General features: G+C 40.2%; 1 protein-coding gene across 1 annotated transcript in view; it reads left to right on the top strand.

Moving 5' to 3' along the window:
- The window catches only part of LOC107731007 (pappalysin-1-like), an 82,593-nt gene that overhangs the window by 50,866 nt on the left and 8,681 nt on the right, over window positions 1-23,046 (top strand). Inside the window, exons 14-20 of the mRNA XM_016541976.1 lie at window positions 7,498-7,534; window positions 9,474-9,657; window positions 9,875-10,082; window positions 11,442-11,661; window positions 12,044-12,191; window positions 13,965-14,080; window positions 22,604-22,675. Of these exons, the coding sequence (XP_016397462.1) occupies window positions 7,498-7,534; window positions 9,474-9,657; window positions 9,875-10,082; window positions 11,442-11,661; window positions 12,044-12,191; window positions 13,965-14,080; window positions 22,604-22,675 (985 nt within the window). The remainder of the gene's footprint in view (window positions 1-7,497; window positions 7,535-9,473; window positions 9,658-9,874; window positions 10,083-11,441; window positions 11,662-12,043; window positions 12,192-13,964; window positions 14,081-22,603; window positions 22,676-23,046) is intronic.

Raw genomic sequence — 23,046 nt, 5'->3', positions numbered from 1 at the left:
TTAGGGGGGCGAGAAGGCTAAATCCTCCCCCGGCCCCCCTCTATACCCTCTTGGGACCTGTCTCTGGTGCTTAAAACACTACAGCAGGGCCCATTTGAGCCTTTTGCAGTCAGTTGAGCTAGAGTTTCTTTCAATGAAAACTCTGCTCCTGCTTGCATTTGCCTCCATCAAGAGGGTAGGGGACCTGCACGCATTTTCGGTCGACGATTCGTGCCTAGAGTTTGGGCCGGCTGACTCCCAGATAATCCTGATGCCCCGGCCCGGCTATGTGCCCAAGGTTCCCACTACTCCCTTCAGGGATCAGGTGGTGAGCCTGCAAGCGCTGCCCCAGGAGGAGGCAGACCCAGCCCTAGCTTTGCTCTGTCCCGTCCGAGCGTTGAGATGCTACGTAGACCGGACACAAAGCCAGCAGTAAAGATTTATGGCTCACGTAGGTTTTGCTAACCAAACTGTGAGACGGTAAGTGAATGGTCACAATAGCTGGCGCTCAGGCCAGTGGGCTCTCTGTTATTGGCTTGATGTTGTTTTTATGCCTTTCTCTCTGCCTGGAACTGCTAAAATGGTCCATGTGGCTCAAATAAAAGAGAAGCTGTAGATTTTTCATAAACATTACTCTCACTCTCGGCCTCCCCTCTGACTGGAAGGGTTTTTTGTTGTTGTTGTTATTGTAATAGGATAGAAAACAGTTTGACTGAACGGCAACCTCAACAGTCAACTGTGAGTGATGTAAATGAAGTTTCCTTCCAGAAATCACTGTCAGGCTAACACGAACATGGTCCTTTTTCCCCCTCAGCGTATGGCTGCATCCTTTTGTGCTTAAACATCAGTGGGGTTGTCCTGCTTTTGGAAATTCCCAATCAAACTTGATACTTTTGTATAGTTCTTTGTAATGAATAATTAAAAAATAATTGTGACAGTTAATTTTTTTTTCTGTAATAGTACTAATAAATGCAGTACCATTGAAAAGTTTAGGGTTGGTATTTTTTTTATGGTTTATTGCAATTTAAATAGTGCTGTCAAATCGATAAATTGCATCAAAAATAAAAGTTTGTGTTTAGATAATATATGTGTGTGTACTGTGTATATTTATACGTATTTATAAATACACACACACATACATGTATATATTTAAGAAATATATGTAATATATATTTATATTTATGTAGAAAATAACATATATATTACATGTAAATATTTCTTAAATATATATGTAACGTAGTTCTTAAGGTGCAGGTGTCCCTCATTAGCAATCACTCCACCGGCCTCGCTCCGTTCCCACGGCTCTCGGCCCCGCCCCCACTCGTCACAATATACATGTATGAGTGTGCATTTACTGTATATATACATATAAATATACACCCTACACACACATATATTATGTAAACACAAACTTTTATTTTGGATGTGATTAATCAGTTTGACAGTACTAAATTTAAAAAGTCTGTTTTCTATTTCAATATATTTTAAAATGTAATTTATTTCTGTGATGGTAAAGCGGAATTTTCAGCAGTCATTACTCATACAACAGTCACATGATCCTTCAGAAATCATAGATATGCAGGTTTGGCGCTCAAGAAACATTTTTTATTGATATCCATGTTGAAAAGTTTTGCTACTTAATATTTTTGTGGAACATGTCATACATTTTTTGTTAGGATTCTTTGATGAATATAGAGTTTACTTGAAACATTTATTTGAAACAGAAATCTTTTGTATCATTATAAATATATTTACTGTCACCTTAGATCAATTTAATGTGCTCTTGCTGAATAAGAGTATAAAAAATCCTAATAAAAAAATATATATAATTAAAGTCAATAAATCCTTGTTAAACTCATGTCTTGATTACTTTCCTTATTTTGAGTTGAACATGATAAAAAATAGGATTCACTGACTTTGAATTTAACCATTGACTCGTGTTTAATTAGGGTGAATACAAGTAAAGTATTGAGATAAATGACAAAAAGTGAGTCATTTACTTGTATTCACCTTTCAGCTTCAGATTCAGGTACAAGATTTGATGCAGTCGAACAGTTCACTATTTAACGTCTCAGGTTACGTATGTAACCATGGTTCCTCGAGGGAACGAGACGCTGCATCGGAGGACGCTTCGGGAACACCCTTCAGCATGACCGGCTCTGAACCTTGTGTGTAATCAGACCAATAGATGGGCGAGACATCACGGGCGGGTGACGTAATGACCAGGAAGCTATAAAAGCACGTGTGGTGAGACCAGCGTCAGCTTCTAGGAGTGAAGCAAGTTCCCCACAACTTCGACACCTCGGTGTGGAGGTCGGGGAAAAAAGGCAGGCTCCGGCGTGGAGGTGGTGGCTTAACACGCAGAAAAAGCTCGTCTAATTTACTCTTCTGAGGCTCAGCCATTTTCTCGGCGGGCCACTCATATTTAATTTGGCCACGGCACGAGTTACCACCTCCAAAAGCTCCGCATACTGGGGCGATTGAGGGGGCGAATCCTCATCGACGCCCACCACGTCAACCTCCTCGGAGGAAGACAGGTGGAGCGCCGAGCCCGCTCCCCGGGGGGAAGTAGCCGCAGAGCGGGCTTCCGATCCCAGAGAGCGAGCGCTGGATCTGGTGGGTGAGGAAGAAGATAGGGACTCGCCCGTCTCCATTCCCTCCGCCAGCTCCAGCTGCGAACCCCACGAGCGTAATCGCCGCTCCGCCTCGACGGAAGCGGGACCAGCACTGCGGGGAACGCTAGAGAAGGCACCCTCCGCTTTAGACATTGTATCGTTTTATTTTTCAGATTCTCTTTTTTTTCTGGGACAGACAACACCAAATAAGACTCACAACGCTATCAACCTGACCCACACCCAGACCGCTTGCTGAATGACAGAAAGCTGACGCTGGTCTCACCGCACGTGCTTTTATAGCTTCCTGGTCATTACGTCACCCGCCCGTGACGTCTTGCCCATCTATTGGTCTGATTACACACGAGGTTCAGAGCCGGTCACGCTGAAGGGCGTTCCCGAAGCGTCCTCCGACGCAGCTCGAGTTCCTGAAGAGGAACTCTTTTTGTCTTATATCTAGCAAATCATTGGTTTCCATTCACAAGTCTCATAAGGCTCTGTCTGGTGTTTGTCGGCATGCATACGTGATCACGAGGGTGTGCTTGTGTCTTGTGTGTGTGTGTGTGCCTTGCACATCTGTTAATTGCGCTTGCATTTTCTGGTTCACTGCTGCTTGAACGTGTGAAGAAAGTGTCAGAGTGCAGTCAGTCAGGATGCAATTTGTTCAAGTCTATTTGACTTCAAAACAGTGGAGCACCATGCTTAGCCGCCACCGCACTCCCAGAAGACTCTGTTTAAGGCACAGCCACGGATCAGCAGCACTGCAGATCTGCAGGCCAGTACACCCTCGCTAAGTAACAAGCAGTGATTACTGCAACCCAGTTGACCCTGGTCCCCCACACAAAAGGCCAGTGGTGGCAATGGCAGTCCTTTACCCCACTCCACTGGCCAAGTGTTTGGCACTGTACTAACTCCACAAGCCCTCGGCCATCCTTCACCCCACCCATTCACAAAGAACGTTTTGGGCCATTTGCAGCTCTGGTCTTTCAAAAACAACTCCGTTCTGTTTTCCAGCGCTTGTTCTCTTGTGATATTGACAAAAGGAGAACAAGGGGAAGAAAGAAAAGGGAAAATGCGAACATAAAAAAAGAAAAGACGAGAAAGTGCTGTGTGTTCTTTGTAAGCACTTGGGCTCTACTGTATGTTGGGTGGGTTTCTGCCAGCAGCCGCAGTCGACTGAGAAGCTTGGCCTGTGAGTTATTACGCATTTGGAAGGAAAGGCAGTAGACAGTTTTTCTCTGCTTTTGGGAGGGCTCGGCTTATTTAACAGCGGTGCACATTGGGGTCCGGGGTTGGGGGCTTCGGGGGCCATTGGGGAGATGTCTAGTGCGGTTATGTAAGGTAAGAGAGGAGAGTTTTCGTAACTGTAACTGTAGTAGTGCTACATTTACAGCACTGCACTGTAAAATTGAAATAAAAATACTGAGTTTTGAAATAACTTCACCCTTCTTTCACCATGGCTTATCAGTTTAAAATGCACCCACAATCCCACATTGTGCAGTTTCTAAACCTCACTGGCTTTTGTGATATTGTTTAGCATTTGGTGAAGTTTTAAAACAGGCCCATTTGATGCAGTATTATTTTAGTATTATGTATATCAATTTATAAAATGATATTATTATAATATAAATGATTTTCTTAGTATTTTGCCTTGTTTTGTAGTACAAATATTTAAACATTCTTAAATCAATATACATTTACTTGAGAAGCAAAATGACTTAAGATATTAAGTCTTGTTTTCTGAAAAAAATTATAAGCCATCTCCCCAATGGCTCCTGAAACCCCCGTCCCCAATGTAAGAAAGTAAGAAAGTCATTTTTTGTAGTGTTTTATATTTGCAGTTTTCATTTTAATTTAGTTCAAGTATTAATAGTTTTGTTAGGTGCTTTTGTAATTTTTTATTATTGTTTAAATTATCTATTTAACTTTATTTTTATTTCAGTTTAAGTTTTAGTAATTTTAGTACTTCAACTTCAAGACAACTTCAACAATTTATTTTCAGTTAGATGCCAAAACAATATTTCTAATTTTCATCAAAAATGTTTGTGTTTTGGTTATTTTTTAAACTAATATTTATATTTTATTCCTGATTTATTTCAGTTAATGACAATGATTTTTATAGTCGTTTTAGTTTTAGTTTTAATGATAACAACACTGATCTGATGTCCTCTGCAGCGATGGTATAGTTTGGTTGTTTCTTCACCTGTTGGGTTTAGCCTGTTTATATTGATAAATATAAATATACACATATATACACAGATTAAAAATATGTTGTACTAAAAATAAATGTACTACACACAGTACAAAAATACACAGAACACATTTGTTAATTAATTTATCCATATTTATCTTCGGTCTCCTTCAGTCAAAGAATATAGTCTGTATTCTATATTATGTTTTTTTTTTAATCCTTTACATTTAAAAGTATAATCTTTTATATTTAAGATACCCTTTTAATTTTATATCATATATTTTGTGTCTCATTCTGTTATCGTTATGGTGTGTGTTTGGTACAACATAATCAAAATAATCATCAGAATGTTGTTGAAGTAAAAATTATCTGATCGATTTCATAGACGAGCAACAGTTGAGCCTGGCTGCTATGGCTTCTTTGAAACTATTTTGAGTGGGAAAAAAATTAAATAAAAAATCTAAAATCTGGACATACTGTGTGGGTGTGTACAGTAGATTAATAATATCAAACATACACGTGATTGTAAATGGGCATTTGTTTAGAAATGATAATTTGACAGCTTCAGAGATTACCCTGCAAAAATGTGACCATATAAAGATTTCAAAGAAATTGGCGTGGATGGATTTCCAAGTCTCACTTGCGTGTGAGCTGGAGAGCTGATGACAGCAGTGCGATACATTTACAGAGTGAAAGTGCTGATCCCAGCACAGTCATTACAGCTTATCAGCCATCTCCAGGGAGCTCATAATGTGTGTTCCTAAAGACTTTAGTCAGAGACAAATTAGCCATTTCATCATTAACCTGTTACTGTAACATCACTGAGAGGGTGCCAATACGGTCCTATTGAGAGAAAAAAACTGCATTAGGAGCTGTTACAAACAGAGATAAATGTGTGTTTATAAGGTTGTAGGCCAAGCCAAGCATTGAGGGTTATGATCTCGCAACCCATCATGAACGGAGGACAGTTTTGCGAGCAGATAACTACAGCAACAAGCACCACTACAGTGTCATGTCTTTGTGTCCGCAGCTTCCTGGCTGCCGGCCACTTGTTTTTGCCAAGGTGTTATTGAAAGCAGAGCATGTCCTGAAATCACTGTTAGGCAAACAACATTTCAACAGAGCAAGAGGGAAGCGGAGAGTTAGAGGTTTGCTTTACCCCCTGTTTTTCTTTCTTTTTCTTTTTTTTTTTAGCACTTATGCATGTTTGTGTGTGTGTGTGTGTTGCTTACGTGTGTTACTATGCATTCGTGCGTGCGTGTATGAGTGCGCGGAGAGAGAAACACAGGATGGGGCTGGGGTGTAGAAGAAAAGCCAACAGAGGCATCTGTGTTGAATTAGGCACAGTAGTCAGTGGTAGTTAAATACTCAGTGGAGGAGGAATCGGCAGCTGTAAAGTTTTAAAAGAAGGAAACTCCGCACGCAGACACCCCTCTCCCTCCTCCGCAACTTGCCACCCCCCGATGTGATGGCAGTCCCCTTCCCCTATGTTCACCACAAGGAACGACCCGTCATGTTATAACTTCCAAGCAGTAGCAGCGTATGTTTATGTGTGCTTTCGTTTGCGCATGCGACACGGATTACGTACCATACAGGTGGGCATTTAAACAGCCCCCTGAATGTGTGTTTTTCTTCTGTTCAACCACAACAGTTTATGTTTTCCTTTTTGTCCCTCACAGCCCATGTGACTGTGGTCATTTCTTTTACTGCTCCTGTAATGCAGCCAGTGCCGGCTAATAAACCTCGTGTCTAAACTGCCATTGAGCTTTGAGAGAGCCAGAGATGTCTGGGCAGGGAAAGCGAGATGACACTTTTATGTACTTCTGTAGCCTCTCGCAAGTTTTATAAAGAAGGCAGGTATTTGGACTAACACGCTCTTTGGCATTGTTATGACATAGACGGCAGCCTCTCTGACCCTAGGGGGAGATGTTGAGTAGATTGTGACTGCGGTTCTGTTTGGGATTTTATTGAGCCAGTGATATGAGGTCTTTTATTACACTGCTGCCCTCACATGAAAAAGTCAAATAGAAACCTTTTCATGAACAGTTGTGTTGCTCTTCTTTTTTTATTTTTTTTATTTTGGCTTTTGCTTTACCTAATTTAGTTTTACCCTTTTTTGTCTTTTGTCTTGTGCTCAGTTTAGTTTTTGCTTTGCTTCGTCGTTGTTGTTTTTGTTTTTTTGTTTGTTTGTTTATTTTTTGTTTGTTTTTTACTATATTTTTATTGTTTTTTTTTTTGTTTAATTTTAGTTATGCTTCATTTTTTGTTTTGTTTTGCTTCGTTTTTTACTTTTAGCTTTTGCTTCATTTTTTGTTTGCTATTTTTGTCTTGATGTTTTTATGTCCAGTTTAGTTTTTGCTTTGCTTAGTGGTTTTATTTTTTACTTTGTTATTCATTTCATTCTGTTTTGTTATTTTTATTTGTTTTTCTTAGTTTTTTTTTTCAGTTTTAGCTTTTGCTTCACTTTATTTTTGTTTTGCCTAATTTATTTTGCTTAGTTTATTTTAACTTAGTTTTTGTCTTTTGTTTTTGTTTTTACTTTTTTCTCTGTTTTCATTTTGTTTTTCTTAGTTTAACTTTTGGCTTTGCTTAGTTTAATTTAGTTTTTGTTTGCTCTTCTTTGTTTTGTTTTGCTTTGCTTAGTTCATTCATTGTTGTGCTTACTTTGGTTTTATGTCTTTTGCTTTTTTTCTTGTTGTTTTGTTTTGTTTTCAGATATTCACCTCAAATATTCAAGACTCACACTTCCATGGTGAGCTGTTTTTAATAAGAGCTTCAGCACAAGAAAAGGAAGAGGGAAAGAAGGGGGCAAAAAGTGTTTTGTAACTGTGTCTGGATTGCATTTCAAATACTTCCCGCAGCTTTGCTCAGTTTTAGGTGCTGGTGCATTTCCTGAGAGGGTAGAGAACATTAGATAAGCTCACCACATTCCAGACCATTTAAATCTGCAATTTCAAATAAAGAGAAAAGAGACAAGAGAAAAAAAAGTGGCCTGGGTCAGAGTAAAGCAGCAACAAAACCGCTGTTCGTACATCTAGATGTTTTGTTTTGTGGATGCAAGTTAAAGTACATTTGCCACAATAATCTGTGCCATGCCAGCAAAAACTATTTGGCTTCACAAAAATTGTTTCAATAAACATAGCTGACATCTTTTTTTTTTTTTTGGAACCAACCAGCTTTCATCACTTGCCATAAACAAAAGGATAAATCTGTGGAGAAGTGCATGTTTTATTCTGTGCTTCATTAAAACAGTCTGGACTGTAAGCCCACCTACGGACCGTGTTCAAGCCATTGGGTATGGTTCATGTTAAACATCACTTTTTACTTAATGCTTAATACCACACACAAAAAGCACAATAATGCCATAACCCACATCATGTTAGATCACAATTATTTCATTTTACATTTTTTTGGCTAAGAGAAGTTTTAAATTTGCTGTCGTGCAGTAAAAACACAAACTTTTTACGTGGTTCACACATTTGAAGATTCATTGAGTAGAAGAATGCAGTGCTGTGCTGCTGGTGACAAATTCACGAATGTTATTCCTGCTTTGTACACAGTGAAGTTTGATTCGTTGGTTGTTTGTAGGCATAGTAAGGGTTTTGTGTTAATATAAGCAGTGATTTATGTATTGAGTCAATAATAGGTCAGTAAATGTCCCTACATATTACTCGAGACAAGGACAACTAAATAGTCAAAATAAACTGGATTTTGACAGAGTGAGGAGAGACAGAGAAAGAAAGAGTAAGGACTCAGAATTTTTTTAGCATATTCTCATGCACCTTTTGAAGTATGCAATTGACTATTTTGGTTAGATGAAGGAGTTGTACTCTCTATGACTGCGATCATTCTCATGCTGGAATAAATTAATTTATCCTTTTTGTAATAAATCAAGTAAAATTACCTGCGGATGTATAACAGGAGCGGGAAATACTACTACATGTACTACTATTACTGTCAACATTACCTTAAAAAGACCAGCTAGTATGTTATAAATGTTAGTGTTCAGCACAAAGGTTATTGTAATTTACCGTAAGTGTATGAACAATCATGAATTCGTGACAATTTGTAACTTTACTCTCATTTGAAAATGAGGATCTGCTTCGTCAGTCTCATTTACACGGAACTGGGCTTTGTGCACTTGGACGCACGCGTTCAGGGTTTTCCGACAGAAAATCATTCAAATCACTAATGAAACACAAGTCACGTTATGTCATGGCAGTGATTCGACAAAATTTTCTAAAACAAAACGCGACCCCCTAAGTTTAATTGTTTTGTTCTTATGGGGGGTCCGGTATGTGTGCGGTTTCATGGCTCTGCTACTAGCACAGATGCCTTTGGGAGACATCATACAGGTCAGACATGACTTAGTAAAACAGCAGAAATGACCTCTGACTCACTCTGCTTTCAGTTCTGACAGCTTTATATGCTGTACCCGAGCCATTTATTATCACCCACTCAGACTGTTAGCTTCCTACTGCTTCCTTTCACCAAGAGATACATAGATACATTTAATTTAGTTGTATTTTTATGTCTATATAGTGTGTAAAATGTTATTGAAACAGATGTGTATTATTTGATATGGTCTGGTCTGACGGATTGTTGCGGTTGCAGTGAATTAACCGAAAGAAAACAAAATGTTCTTTTCCCCTACTTTGAACTATTGCCTTCATGTTTTTGCCTCTCGACAGTCTGAATCCACGGTGACCCTCACCTGCGCAGATGGGAAATGGAACAAGCAGGTGACCTGTGAACCTGTGGACTGCGGGTGGCCTGACAAGTACCACGTGCACCCAGCTGTCTTTGAGTTCTCTGAGGGAACCACCTACGGCAAGAAGTGCACTTTTCAATGCCGGGAGCCGGCTCAGCTTGTGGGTGGGTAGATCCTGACACATCCTAAAACTAAAGGCTCTTGGGATTGAAAGGTCAGCTCTGTAAAATGCCAAATGTGGTTTTGACACCAACTACAAAAAAATAAAAATAAAACAATGCACACTGAGAAAACAGTGCTGTGCTTTACATCAAATTGAAGTAGGTTGACTTTAAATCTGAGGTCAACTTGTCCTGTTTCTTTGTCCTTTTGTCTCTGCAGGCAGTAATAACGTGCTGACGTGTATGGAGGATGGCTTGTGGTCCTTCCCCGAGGCTCTTTGTGAGCTGCGCTGTCCGGTCCCTCCTCCTGTACCCAACGCTGTCCTGCAGACCAAACGCTGCAATGCCTCAGGCCTCAAAGTTGGGTCTTTCTGCAAGTATAAGTGCAAGCCTGGCTACCATGTGCCCCACACAGACAAGCCAAAGAGGTGAGACAACACTAAACCATGCATAATTATAAGCTTTAACTTTAATGAGTTCTATATTCAGACCGTACCATCCTCTTGTTTATTGCATTACAGATTTAGTTAACCATGTTGTGGCAATTGAATACTCAGGGCTGTATCAATTGTTTAAAAGCTTGGATAAATTCATAGTCATTATTTACCCTGTTGGTCAGTTACTCACATAGCCACGTGTAGCCAGACATTAGACTATAGTCATAAATCTGGTCCACTTTAAATGTCAAATTTAGATTGTTCTGGCCAAAAACAACCCATTTATACAGGAAGCGATTGTGTTTGGTTTTTATGTGCCATTTAACTCAAAATGAATGGAAATGTGACTTTGATCCGAATTTCTGTGCGTTCAAAAGTAATTAGTAACAAATATTCCACGTAATTCAGAAAAGTGCGATATACAGTCATTTTATATTCTACTTTGGATATTTACATGGCCTGTGACCCGCATACGACAAGTGGTTTGGAAACTGGATAGATGGATGGATGGATATTTATTTGGTGATAATTTGGTGTCTGATAAAACGTCTCAGGTTACTTATGTTACTACCATCGCCGCCATGGATCTGCCCATGGCAGAGGCAGCCTGCTTAGTAGCACGGAGAGCAAGATCCGTGGTGCGGCGCAACTCAGCCATCTCATCAGAAGAAAGGCCCTCGCCTTTATCCAGGTCTTTCAGCAGGTCAGCCTGGTATGCCTGGAGCACCGCCATCGTGTGCAGCGAAGCAACAGCCTGACCTGATGCTGCGTATGCCCTGCCATTCAATTTAGATGTAGCTTGAAGTCCCATAGCGACCCCTAGAGGACGCAGTTCGAAGTTCCCATGAAAGGGAATCCTGTGCACCCTGACTCCCAGAAGTTGTGGAAAGGCAGCCATTTAGATTAGAGCTTGTAATTTTGGAAAGTGCTTGCCAGTTTTAAGTGCAGTATTAATCAGATGGTCCATGAACGGACTGTGGGTGGTCTGTGAACATTTTATTCTAAGAACAGTGAATTATTAAAAGCTGTTTTAAGGTTGGAATACACTACACGACTTTTAAAATCTGGACAGATTTTAAAACACTAGGTATCATACACTAAACGACTGAAGATCACGAATGCCATAGACTGAAGATAAAAAATCTGCCCCATCATACATTATATCATTTTCTGTGAAATCGGTCAACACCGACTACCTGTGACTGTGACTTTCGGCAACTAGCGTCAACTCTTTCAGACTGCAAATCAGTGCAAAAGTGGTGCAATATATTCCAGCCTTTGCATGTGCAAAAACTATGATAGAGAACTCTGCTGAATCTATCTGTCTTTGTGATAATGAACGTGTTGTAGGTCAGTGCCTGTGATGTACCACAGGCGTGCATTTAAGCGGCAGTGTACGGAGGATGGAACCTGGCAGTCGGGTGAGTGTGTGGCAGTCACATGTGAGCCACCTCCTCCCATTTTCCATGGTACCTACAAGTGCACAAACGGCTTTCAGTTCAACAGCGACTGCTGGATTGTCTGCAACAGGGCTAACCACACGGTGAGACAGCACAGCCGCTGCAAGCAGGTCTGTCGTGTTCTCTCTCTCTTCTCCTCGTTTTCTCTCTTCCTCCATCAACATCTCAGTCCATCACTTCCCATTACTGTCTGCAGCACCTTCCATTCATCATGCGCACCCTATCGCTCACTTTTAAGCATCACGATTGTTCTGTGTCGTCCCTCTGGCTATTCATCAGCAGCATGACTGATAGACTGACAGATCTTACATATGCTTTGTTTCATTTGTCAGTTACACAGCTTCTAATATGTAATTTTGGCAACTGAACCTTGAGGTCATGCCCATCCTTTGCCTCCACCCTTACATTCAACCACATATGTTTTTTGCCATGTGGTGATGGTTAGTGAGCTTCTTTTATGATGATTAATAGAAATGTTGGCCTTTGCTCCAGGGTCCTTCCACCAACGTGATCCGATGCAGAAAGGACGGGAACTGGACCGGTTCCTTCCATCTTTGCCCCAACCTGACAGGCCAGTGTTCCCTTCCGCAGAATCTCAGCCCAACTATCCATCTCAACTGCAAGGATGGACATGGCATAGGTCTCTGACTATCTGCTTTTCAGTTCTTAGGCCTAAAACACACTGCACACACATGTATGCACTGCAGTCTCAACATTGCCACAAGGGGCAGTGTAACTACAACAGCATGTTTTTGTGTAATTTCAAATTCTGTCTTAATCAGAGATTTTTTGAGTCAAACCCATCTCTCACATTGTATTGGAGAGCTGATTTTTAGTAATAACTCAGTTTTGACTAAATATGTGGTTGATGTGTATTCTCTTTGTGGGGCAGTATAGTAGCTAGCTAATAACATAAACTCTCACTAGGTTTTATCTGTCTGGTTAATTATTCTTGACGAAGCAGTTTGTAGAGAATCTGTGCAAGTTATTTAAACTATTCTCACGTTTTTAGCTACACTATAGTTCAAAAGTTTGGGGATTGTATTTTTTTTTTTATTAAAGAGATGCATTAAATTAATCAAAAGTGATAGTAAGACATTTATAATGCTACAAAGGATTTCTGTTTCAAATGAATGCTGTTCTTTTGATCAAAGAATCCTGAAAAATGGGTCATGGTTTTCACAAAATTATTAAGCAGCAAAACTGTTTTCAACATTAATTAGAAATGTTTCTTGAGCACCAAATCAGCATATCAGTATGATTTCTGAATAATCATGTGACACTGAAGACTGGAGTAATGATGCTGAAAATTCGGCTTTGTCATCAAATAAAATGTTTAAATGTACTGAAATAGAAGACTGTTATTTTAAATTGCAATAATATTTCACAATATTATGGTTTTTACTCTATTTTTGATTTTAAAAAATACATAAAGAATTATGCCAATCCCAAACTTAAAACAGTAGTGTACCTGAATGACATTCTTTTAATGGGACATACATTTTTAGAAAACTTAATTTGCCAATTAATTACTTTTTGTTACCACCAATACAGTAATGAACAAACAAGAACAGACGTTTTAGAAGTATTTGTATGTAAAACAGGACAGCACACTTGCACTGCATTAGCCAAGCATTTACATCTGCATTTGCATACTTATGTTAAGTATGTTTTATGCCTTAAAATGTGAACTTCATTATGTTTGATTAATGTATTTTGATACATATATTAATGAATACAATTTTGTATTAAAAATGCTCACTCCAGGGTTTCCGCGGTTCCTTAAAAAGTCTTCAATTTAGTTGTATCAAATTTAAGGCCACAAAAAGTCTTAAATGGTACAAGAAATTCTTAATTATGATTTCAAGAGGTCTTAAATTTGGGGACGGAAAGACAAGATTTGCGATATGGCTTAATGTGACAATTGAACTTCAAAAGGCTGTGATTTAATTGAATAAATATTAACGCTGCACGTTTCAAAGTCACATGCTGCGCTGCTTTGTGTACTGCGGTTACTAGGGAAACTGCTATATTTTTGCTGTTCCACCTGCTGACAGAGAATGAATTCGCATTTTCAATAAGCCGTTCTGCTGTTTCTGTTCAGACCAAAGTGAAAATTATTCCATGTTTTAAATGTTGTAAATGTGAACTGGTGGAGCGACAAAAAGATCTTTGCTCATGCTTTTTACAGTCATTTTACGGTTTAATATGTTATCATAGACATTGCCCTACCCCGCACATATGGTATTAATTTTATTTGTGCAGGTCTTAAAAAGTCTTACATTTGAGCTTAAAAATCCTGCAGATACCCTGTCACTCGTTCTTAATGATCAGAAAGGTACATTTAATTTGCCCTGAAGCAGATATCAATATACCATGGTCATGAGTAACACCTGTCTATGATGCCCAACAGGAAAGGAGTGTGAGGTGGCCTGTAGAGATGCTAGCAGCAGTGTGGCCCTCCTGCCCAGCAACATGAGCGTTGCAGCAGTGATGAAAGACCACTGGTGGAACCCACCCAAAGTTAAGGTGAGAGCACAAACATTATAAGATTTGGGTGGGCTCACTGTACATCATAAATGTTGTGTCTCCTAAGTTTGATCTCATATTCCAAACTTTGCCATATTTTTGATGAATGTTACACTGAATTTGTTTGGTAAATGTTTGAGACCTGGTCATAGTACAAGCTGAACCTTCAAACATTTCCGCAATTAAGTACCTATATTTAACACCATGGAGTATTTTTTAACACATGATTATGACTTAACTTCTCAGAAATCATCTACTGTGTGATATTTCAGCAAAGGGTTGTAACCTAAGCACTAAAAGTAGTCAAAATAAACACCTAAAGATGTAAACACACCAGAGTAGTTGGCAGTTGTTTCTTAAAGCGTGCAGATTAATGCCTAGATTGATCATTAACAACAAAAATGGGCATGACACATTTTTGCTGTAGGCTGTTATAAAATCCAATGCATCATTATGTTTACCTTACTGAAATAGACTGGACCACACACACACGCTCATTCACACTGGTGACATTTGCCCTTTCCCTGTGACTAAGAAAGCAGGGTTAACTTACCATCACATAAACCCCAAACTCTCTGTTGATTAAATCAAATGTTTCTTAGTCACGGTTATTGGTTCCAAAAACGCATCTGGGAGTAAGTTCAGTCAACTCAGCACATGTTCATGGTGAACAACACACAAGACATCCCCAAGAGGCAAATCCAGAAGCCACCATGGAAGCGAGTGCTAAAAAGCAGCATGGCATGTGATGGAGTTTGAAGAGAATGATTTCTATGATTATCATGTAATATATATCCTGTATTTAAATCTACTATTCCTAAAAAATCTTACGATTACACTCATTTGTTTTCCTGCATTTGGACCATCATTTAGTATATTATTTATTGTGAATTATTTTATTCCAAGGGATTGTAATTCTTCTTTAAGACTTGGCCTTTTTCTTTCATATGCATTACATATCATCAAAACGTGTTCCACTGTCTCAGCATGGCATACTTCTACTTTCTTCTTATTTTGTTTAATGGTGATTTACATCCTTAATCAGGGCCGTGCAGAGACCTTTGGAGGGGCAGGTGCTCAAAGTATAAAAGGGGCACATGGAGCACGGCTTTTAATAGGGCTGTGCTCCTTGCTGAGACATGTATCGAAACGGATGCTTCTGTATTGATAGCAGCAAATGAAACACAGAACAGAAAAGACCATTTTAAGTTTAAAAGTTAAATAAATATTTCTTTGCACCTCTTAATCACTCTGAAAATAGAAACGGAATTAAATTAGGCCTATTATTATTATTGAGTTTAAAGGGTATGGTGGTTTTGCTGTTGTAAACACTACTGTTATTTCTGTCTTATTTAAAATAGAATTATATTATAATCCTGTTCTGAATTTATAAATTTTTTTAATTATAATGATGATAAAAACAGGATTGATAAGTAGCCTATAAATCGGAGGATGAGAAAATCAGTATAAGCCTGTTTTATCAGGGTTGTGATAATTATTTTTAAGGCACTCTACGTTTTTAAAATAAATACTGTAATAAAAAAAGTTCAAAGTAATAGTTTTTTAGTCAGATAACATTAAGACAAGACCCCTCGACGCCCTTTAAAATTTTCCCAATCAAACAGCAAGAACGAAAGAGAACAGGCACCTTTGTTTATATTGCTGTGTGTAGTACGTTAGCTGCATTTTTTATATTTAATTTTAAAGAAATGTAATTTCGGCCCCCGCACTTTATTCGGGCAGGTGTGTTCACGTAGAGGTTTCTAGATTTAAATTCAAAGAGACAGTATCGATAGTCTATGCATGACCGGTCTGCGTGACTCTCGATGTCTTAGGCCTAATTGAACGGAGGAATTATGGTATTCTTCTGTAGCCTGACGTTGTTTCACCTATCAATTCATGTCGATAAAGTATAATAGGGTAAATCCTGTATAGTGATTTCGCTTGCATAAAGTAAGTAGTGCATACACTTGTAGCTGTTATGTATCTTTGTAAGTCATTGTAAGCCCTCTTTTGAGGCACGCGCAAAAACAAGTGGGCTCCCCCAAAGTCCACGGTATAGTTCGAACACTGTATACAAGCATACCGCTCCGCTGAGAACTCCACTTACGCAAATATTAAACATGTTTAAAAAAATCTTTGTGTAAACGACTGGCAACGACTGGTTCTTGAATTCTAAGATTATAATCTTTAGACACCACACACTATGCAATTTTTTCTGCCGACTGCAAACAGCGACTGAGCCCAACTGGAACAGACCCGGTCGGACTGGGCGCGATCCGTGCTCAAGACCAAATTCCATTCATAATCGGCCTGACAGTCCTGTAGTGTGTTCTCGGCTTTACCGGCAGCCGCGGACTTTATGAAGGCATCCTGGTAGTGCGCTACATTAAAGGTGTCTGAACGTGAGGGATAATCCCTGATGAGATCGGTGAAAGGTCATCATCATCAGTGTTGCCAACTTCTTTCAATGGAAAGTAGCTACAGCCTGCTTGAAAAGTCGCTAAATGACGTCATACGCCAATTAGCATATTCATGACGTCAGTGCATCGTATTGTCTTGCTTCTCTGTGCTCACAAACTGTATTTTAATGAAGCCAAATTCTCAACAGAACTGTTTTCATTGATATATTTCACTGTTTCTGTTGTCAGAAAACAGGATGAATATGAAATAGTGACTGAAACGCAGCCCATTAAGACTAACCAGCTCTTCCTTACAAAATGTTAATCTGCACTAAAATCCTGATTTATAATCGAGCCGTCGTCTAATGAAATCAAATACACATAAGATAAAGACAATGGCTGTGCTCTGATTTCGGCTATATTTGCATGGAAAATAGAGTTAGAAGCGACAGAATATCGATTTTAACTGAAAGCACGAAAGCACTCTGCCGCTCGCTGAACAGATCAGACGCAGAGAGAGGTGTGTGCGCGCTGGGAAAACAAGACCTCGCGCTCGCGTGGCAGTATCCCCGGGTCTCAGAGACTAAATAAGGTTTGTCCAAGAAGTCGCTAGATTTGTCGCTAGGCGCTTTTAAAAAAAAAAATCGCTAAGGGGGTCTGAAAGATTGCTAAATCTAGCAACAAAGTCGCTAAATTGGCAACACTGATCATCATGTGGATAATTTTATTTACGACTAAATTATAATTCATTAATTTTACTAATAGTTAGATTGGGCAGTCCTTCACAAAATGGCGTTTAATTACAAAAACAAATAATAATTGCCTTGACAAAAGGGCACTTTGGGCATCAAGGGGAAAGGGGCAGGTGCTCAAGCACCCATCGCACCCCCTTCTGCACGTGCCTGTCCTTAATGCATATTGCCACCTACTGGGCAGTTGTGCAATCATTTTAATCTCATATTTTAATCTTATATTGTTAGTTTGATGCTAAATATATAGGTTGAGGTTATAATATTGAAGGTTGAGGTTATCCGTTTCCTTATCCCTAAACTTACCCAGGTATGTTGCATAACCTGCTTTCTGGAATATCCCAGAGGAGCATGACTGGAGGAAGGTGAAAGAAACAAAAAATAGAGATTCTGCTCCAAAGCAAATAATTGTCAGACTGACAAACAAACATTCCATCTGTATAATAACAGAATGCCGGTGTGACTGCATTAATGTGTTTGGACATCTACTTGGGCACTTCCCCTCAGGAAGCTTTTGTCACAAAATATGTAGTAGACACAAACAAAAGTGACAGTAATAACGCATATTTCCTTTTAATTTTTCCTGAGAGAGTCACAGACTACAACTGGAGTACTTCAGAAACGATGAGTATGATGAACAGGCAAACCAAATGTTATTCTCCTCACCTCAAACTGTGGTCAGTGATGACCTAAGAATGCCAAACCTTTGCCATGACGACATGGTGACTGTTTAAACCATTGTCATATTCCAGATGGTTATGGGTTGCAGCATTTGAATGGGTCTTTCCTCTCACCAGCACTCACTTTCACAGTCCTTCGAGTCTGTAAGATGAGAAACAATTGATTTTATCTCAACAGTAAGGTCTTTGCTTTGTGTCCTACTGACAGACACCAACCACAAAACAGACTATGACTCGTTGAAACTCAAGGAAAGAGACAAAAGTGTGGCTCATTCTTCTGTATCTTTGTGGAAACTAGTGATTTCATAAATAAATGAACTTTTACACGACATTCTAATTTATTGAGATGCACCTGTATATGAATAGCTGCGACTAGGGTCACAGAGTCCAGACAGGTCTCAAGGAATATCCATTTCCGCATTTACTATGTCATTCATTTATATATGGACTACTGAATGACATTTCTGGGTGACGTCATGCCCGCCAGTGGTTATGTGGTTGTCTGGATTATTCATTCCATATTTGCATTTCCTCCTCTGTACTATTGTGGACGTCCTTTGGTGTGGTCGTGCTTTTCATTTTTTTTTCGATGTGGTCTGTGCCATGTGGTTCTTTACTTGATTGTTTAAGCTGCAGTGGAGCTTTAGGAAGCACAAACTGCCTTCATCCGAGAGAGCTGCTATAGTTTCCTCCAGGCCTAATCCTCCATATCATAGGTTTTCTTCAGGATAAATCAGCCTTGCAAGGGGATTGACCCAACAAGGTCCTTGGAGTTTCGGAGTTGGAGATCGAATCTGCACAGTTTATTTCTGTCAATTTTATTGATAGCATTCAAATGCCGAGACTTGGAAGAAAACATCCTGCTGTATGTACGAATCTGGTTCTCCATAAATCAGCCAATGTGTGGTGCGTACGAGCTTGGAAGCCAACAGGAAATGTTGTGTCTTGACCGTATAGGATGGAAAATATGAAAGGCCTTAAAAAGTGTAAAGCAGCCTCTGATACAGATAGTATAAAAGTCTATTTAATAGAAGGCAGGTAGCACTCATGCAGCTCAGGCCTGTGGAGAAACTATAAAAACAAGCACAAGTTCAGGAGCAGATGGTTTAAATTAGGCCTTGAGTAAACAAGCCGCTTGGGTCCTTGGTGTGACACTGAATACTAAGCTTGTGTATGTGTGTGTGGATGGCCACAGTTGGCCAGCAGGGCGAAGTCCTGCTTTCTTGGAAATGTTCTGTTTATGCTCAGCCTTTCCATTCCTCATTGCATCTGGAGTTCCCCCAGACCGTGTCATTTCACCTCTCCAAACATCCTCTCTACCTGTGCTAACCCAGGAGGCAGAGCCACCGAGGTCCTCCGCCGCTTTTTTTTGTGCAAAATGGTTCAAGCGCAACTTTTGACGTTCTTTAAAAAGAAGACAACAGAAGGAGGTATGACATTTCCTTAATTAGAGTTTAAAGACATTCGCCTGACATAACATCATTGTGCTGTATGTGTGAATGGGGGACAGAGAGACGATACTGAGAGATGACATTTTCAAATACATCACTAACTTTGCAAAAAAAAAAAAAAAACTCCAAAAGCATTCACTGCATGATGAAGCCTATTATAATGCAGTTAGAATTACCCTATAATTCAAGTAACGAAAGAAAAAATATCCTTGTATGAGTTTTCTTTTTTATATTTATCACATAAAACAAGAGTACTTTCCTGAATATCAGCACGTATGCGCAATTTCAAATGTGCTATTTATTTTATACAACAACGCAAAGAGAGCAACACTGCTGTGTTTCATTCCTGAATGAATCTGTTTTTAAACAAATCAAGTGAGCCAGTGATTCAATGATCCATTTATAAAGATAGTCACTTGCTTCGTTTCTAATTTAATCAGCCATTTTGAATGAAAGGTTTGACTGAATGATTCAGTGAATCATAAAACAGGGATTTGCTGCCACCTACTGGTGGTTTTAGTGTCATATACTGTATATTTATCTATGACATGCCTAAACCAGCCAAGGTACCAGCACAAAACATCCCTAGGTTACGACTGTAACCATGGTTCCCTGAAGGGAACGCTGCATCGGAAACACTTGTGTCTGCGTGACCGCGTACTGAAGCACATGTGAAATCAGTCCAGTAGAGTGCTGAGATATCATGGGCGGGGTGACGTACCGACCAGGAAGCTTAAAAATGCATCCAGTGAAAACAACGCTAGCTTCTAGTAGGTTGAAGCTCGTGAGGGATGCATCCATCGTAAGCATTAAGCGATGACAAAGATCTCCCAACACGAGACTCTGGGACAGGAACCAAGGCTTCTTCCACATGACTAAGGCACGAAAGCATCGCCACGTGACCTTGATCAAACAAAATGGTTGCCCCTCGGGGAAAACCCCTTGGTCCTGAGCCACCACTGCAAGGGCCTCACGTACAGCAGGCCAAAAGGTATCACGTTGACAGTCGCCATACCCTAGCCCAGTCAGGAGGAGTCCTGTGGAAAATGTCATATCTCTCTTAGCCTATATTTTGTTATTATTATTTTAAATCAGTTCTATTGGTCTTCCTCGTGTCTGTTTGAGGGTTTAACAAATATTTAACCAATGAAAACCATTTGAAAGAGCTTGTCACTAAACACCGTTGGATCCTCAAATTGTCAGCAAAACCTCATAACTTCACCCCTCCTCCATTCAGAATAAAGCACCGCGCACAGCCTGGAGGAGACAGATCTCCGCTTGTTCGCAATGCAAGGGTAAATAAATGACTGATGTTTGAAAAGTAAAACATTTTCTTTACTCAAACTATGTCTGTAAAGGCTAATGTTTTTGTGTGTTTGAAGTGCAGAGAAGAGCATTTGCCATCTAGTTGTAGCCAATATACTTTTGTACGTTTTAAATATCCTGTGCATATAGCGCTTTGCTTATATCATGAGATTTGGGCCAAATGTATCAAACAAAAAGAAAAACTAAAGCGCCCATATAGATACAATAAACGTTATACAACCTTTAAGTTGATGAAAGCGTAGGCTATAATGCGATGCACTTGCTGCCTCAGATACAGCCATTCTAAAGACAGACAAAAACACAGATCTCCATCATTCGCTGGTTAAAAACCTTGATAACTCCATTTGAGCTTGATTTTCATTAATTATCTGATAAAGCCACAATACTCTGATGACGCAGTGTTTAATTATTGAAATAAAAATAAAAAAAATAAAAAACTTTTCCTTTTCTATCTTTGTTTTCCCCTATATTTCAGTGCTTAGTGATGTGCCGTGGGATTTTTTATGGAAGAACCCGGTATTGGTATGCTTCGCCCTCGAAAGCAAACCTCAGGAACTTCCTGTGTTTGGAAAGGATGGAAACATGGAAGTATGCGTCATCAAGTCTATGGTGACGAACCAGTCCTCGGACCTAATTTACATCAAAATCTGTTTCAACTTCAGCATCTTGAATCTGAACGTCTTGACAGAGCGATTAATTTGGTGCAGATCTATGATAGGACGCAATCCTCCATCCTTCTTGGGAACACACTCTATAGCCTCCTTTCTCAGGAGGGTAGCCACTACTTGTTCCATCACCAGAGCCTGCTCGGGGCCTAACAGAGTAAGTGTGACCCCGTTGAATAGAGGCGGACAAGAAACAAATTGGATTCTTTAGCCTCTCTCAACAGTCTGCAGGTTCCACTGAGACACGTTTGACATAATTTTCCACGCTGCCAGATGGTCTGCTAAGGGAATCAGTCTCTCGAGACCGACCTCTGGTGTACTTTGAGCAGTCAACTCAGCGCCCTGAAGCAGATGACTGGCAGGGAACAACTGAACTGGCTGCTCTAATAACCTCCTTGGAGGATACAAGCTTCCGGGTGGACACTGAGAACTGTGCTCGCTGGAGACCGCTCTGCCCTGAAGCACCGGAGGTGGCAGGGTTGACAGACGGTTCTCCAGATGGCCCTGATGAGAGTCAGGCACCGTATGATGAGGTGTACTCCGCTCTTCCCCAGAGGAGCTTGCCCTCAGAAGCCTGGCGCCTGAGGCTTCCCTCCCTAGAGGACTTTGGCTAAGAGCCTCACCCCAACCCCTGATCTCTCTGCGGGGGAGCATGGGAAGCGATGCTCTTCTTCTGCTGCGCCCTGTATGAGGAGCAGGAAGACGGCTGGGGCTGCTCCCGCCCAGCAGCCCCTAAGACAGGACAACGGCAAGGAAGAAACCACTGGAATGTCGCCGCCTGCTTCTTTGCTTCCTGAAGCCTCTTGACGACAGAGCTGACAGCATCGCCTAAAAGGCCAGAAGGAGCAAGCGGGGCGTCCAAAAGGAAGAACCTGTCCTTGTCCTTCATATCGGACAGGTTCAACCAGAGATGTCTCTCCGTAGCCACCAATGCTACCGTGGAGCGGCCAATAGCTCTGGCCGTTTCCTTGGTGGCCCAGAGAGACAAATCAGCGGCACGACGCAACTCTTTAATATCGTCAAGAGTGCACTTCCTCGCCTTCGTCCAGGTCTTTAAGCAGGTCTGCCTGGTGTAAAATAATCTTTGATTTAACTTTGAACAGGCTTTTTTACAGTGTTGTTTAAAAACCCTCACAGTGGCTGCTATTTGTTTAGTTAATTCACTATAATGGAGCTGTATTATCTGAAACCATTGAACATTGATAACTTTGAACATTACCTTTGTTATTCTGTCATTTTCTCTCATACAGAACATTGTATGTACCATGGGACTAAAGTGGTACCCTAACCCAGAGGCCCTCCATTGCATAAAGGGATGCGAAGAGACATACAAAATGTGCAGTGTTGGGGTGCCTCCAGGACCAGGGTTGGGAACCACTGCTCTATATAACTGAATTTGTGCACCGGCACAACACACACACTTCAAACACACCTTTTAGACGGAAACAACACAGAGCGCTTGCTGAAGAGCAGAAGCTAGGCGTTGTTTTCACCTGATGCATCATTAAAGCTGCAGTCCGTAACTTTTTGGGTTAAAAATTATCCAAAATAAATTTTTGATCAAGTACATAACCAGCCAGTGTTCAAAACTATCTCCTTACTTTAGCTTGATTCACAACGGTAAGCTTGTAATAAAGTTTTCTAATTTGAGTGGTACGGGTAGGTTTTCGCGGGAAATTCGAGCATGGCGCTG

This window comes from Sinocyclocheilus rhinocerous, unplaced genomic scaffold, assembly GCF_001515625.1.
Source record: "Sinocyclocheilus rhinocerous isolate Xijiao unplaced genomic scaffold, SAMN03320098_v1.1 scaffold157, whole genome shotgun sequence".
NCBI lineage: Eukaryota > Metazoa > Chordata > Actinopteri > Cypriniformes > Cyprinidae > Sinocyclocheilus > Sinocyclocheilus rhinocerous.
The sequence above is the reverse complement of the archived record's forward strand: the minus strand, read 5'-3'. Positions and strand labels throughout refer to the sequence as shown.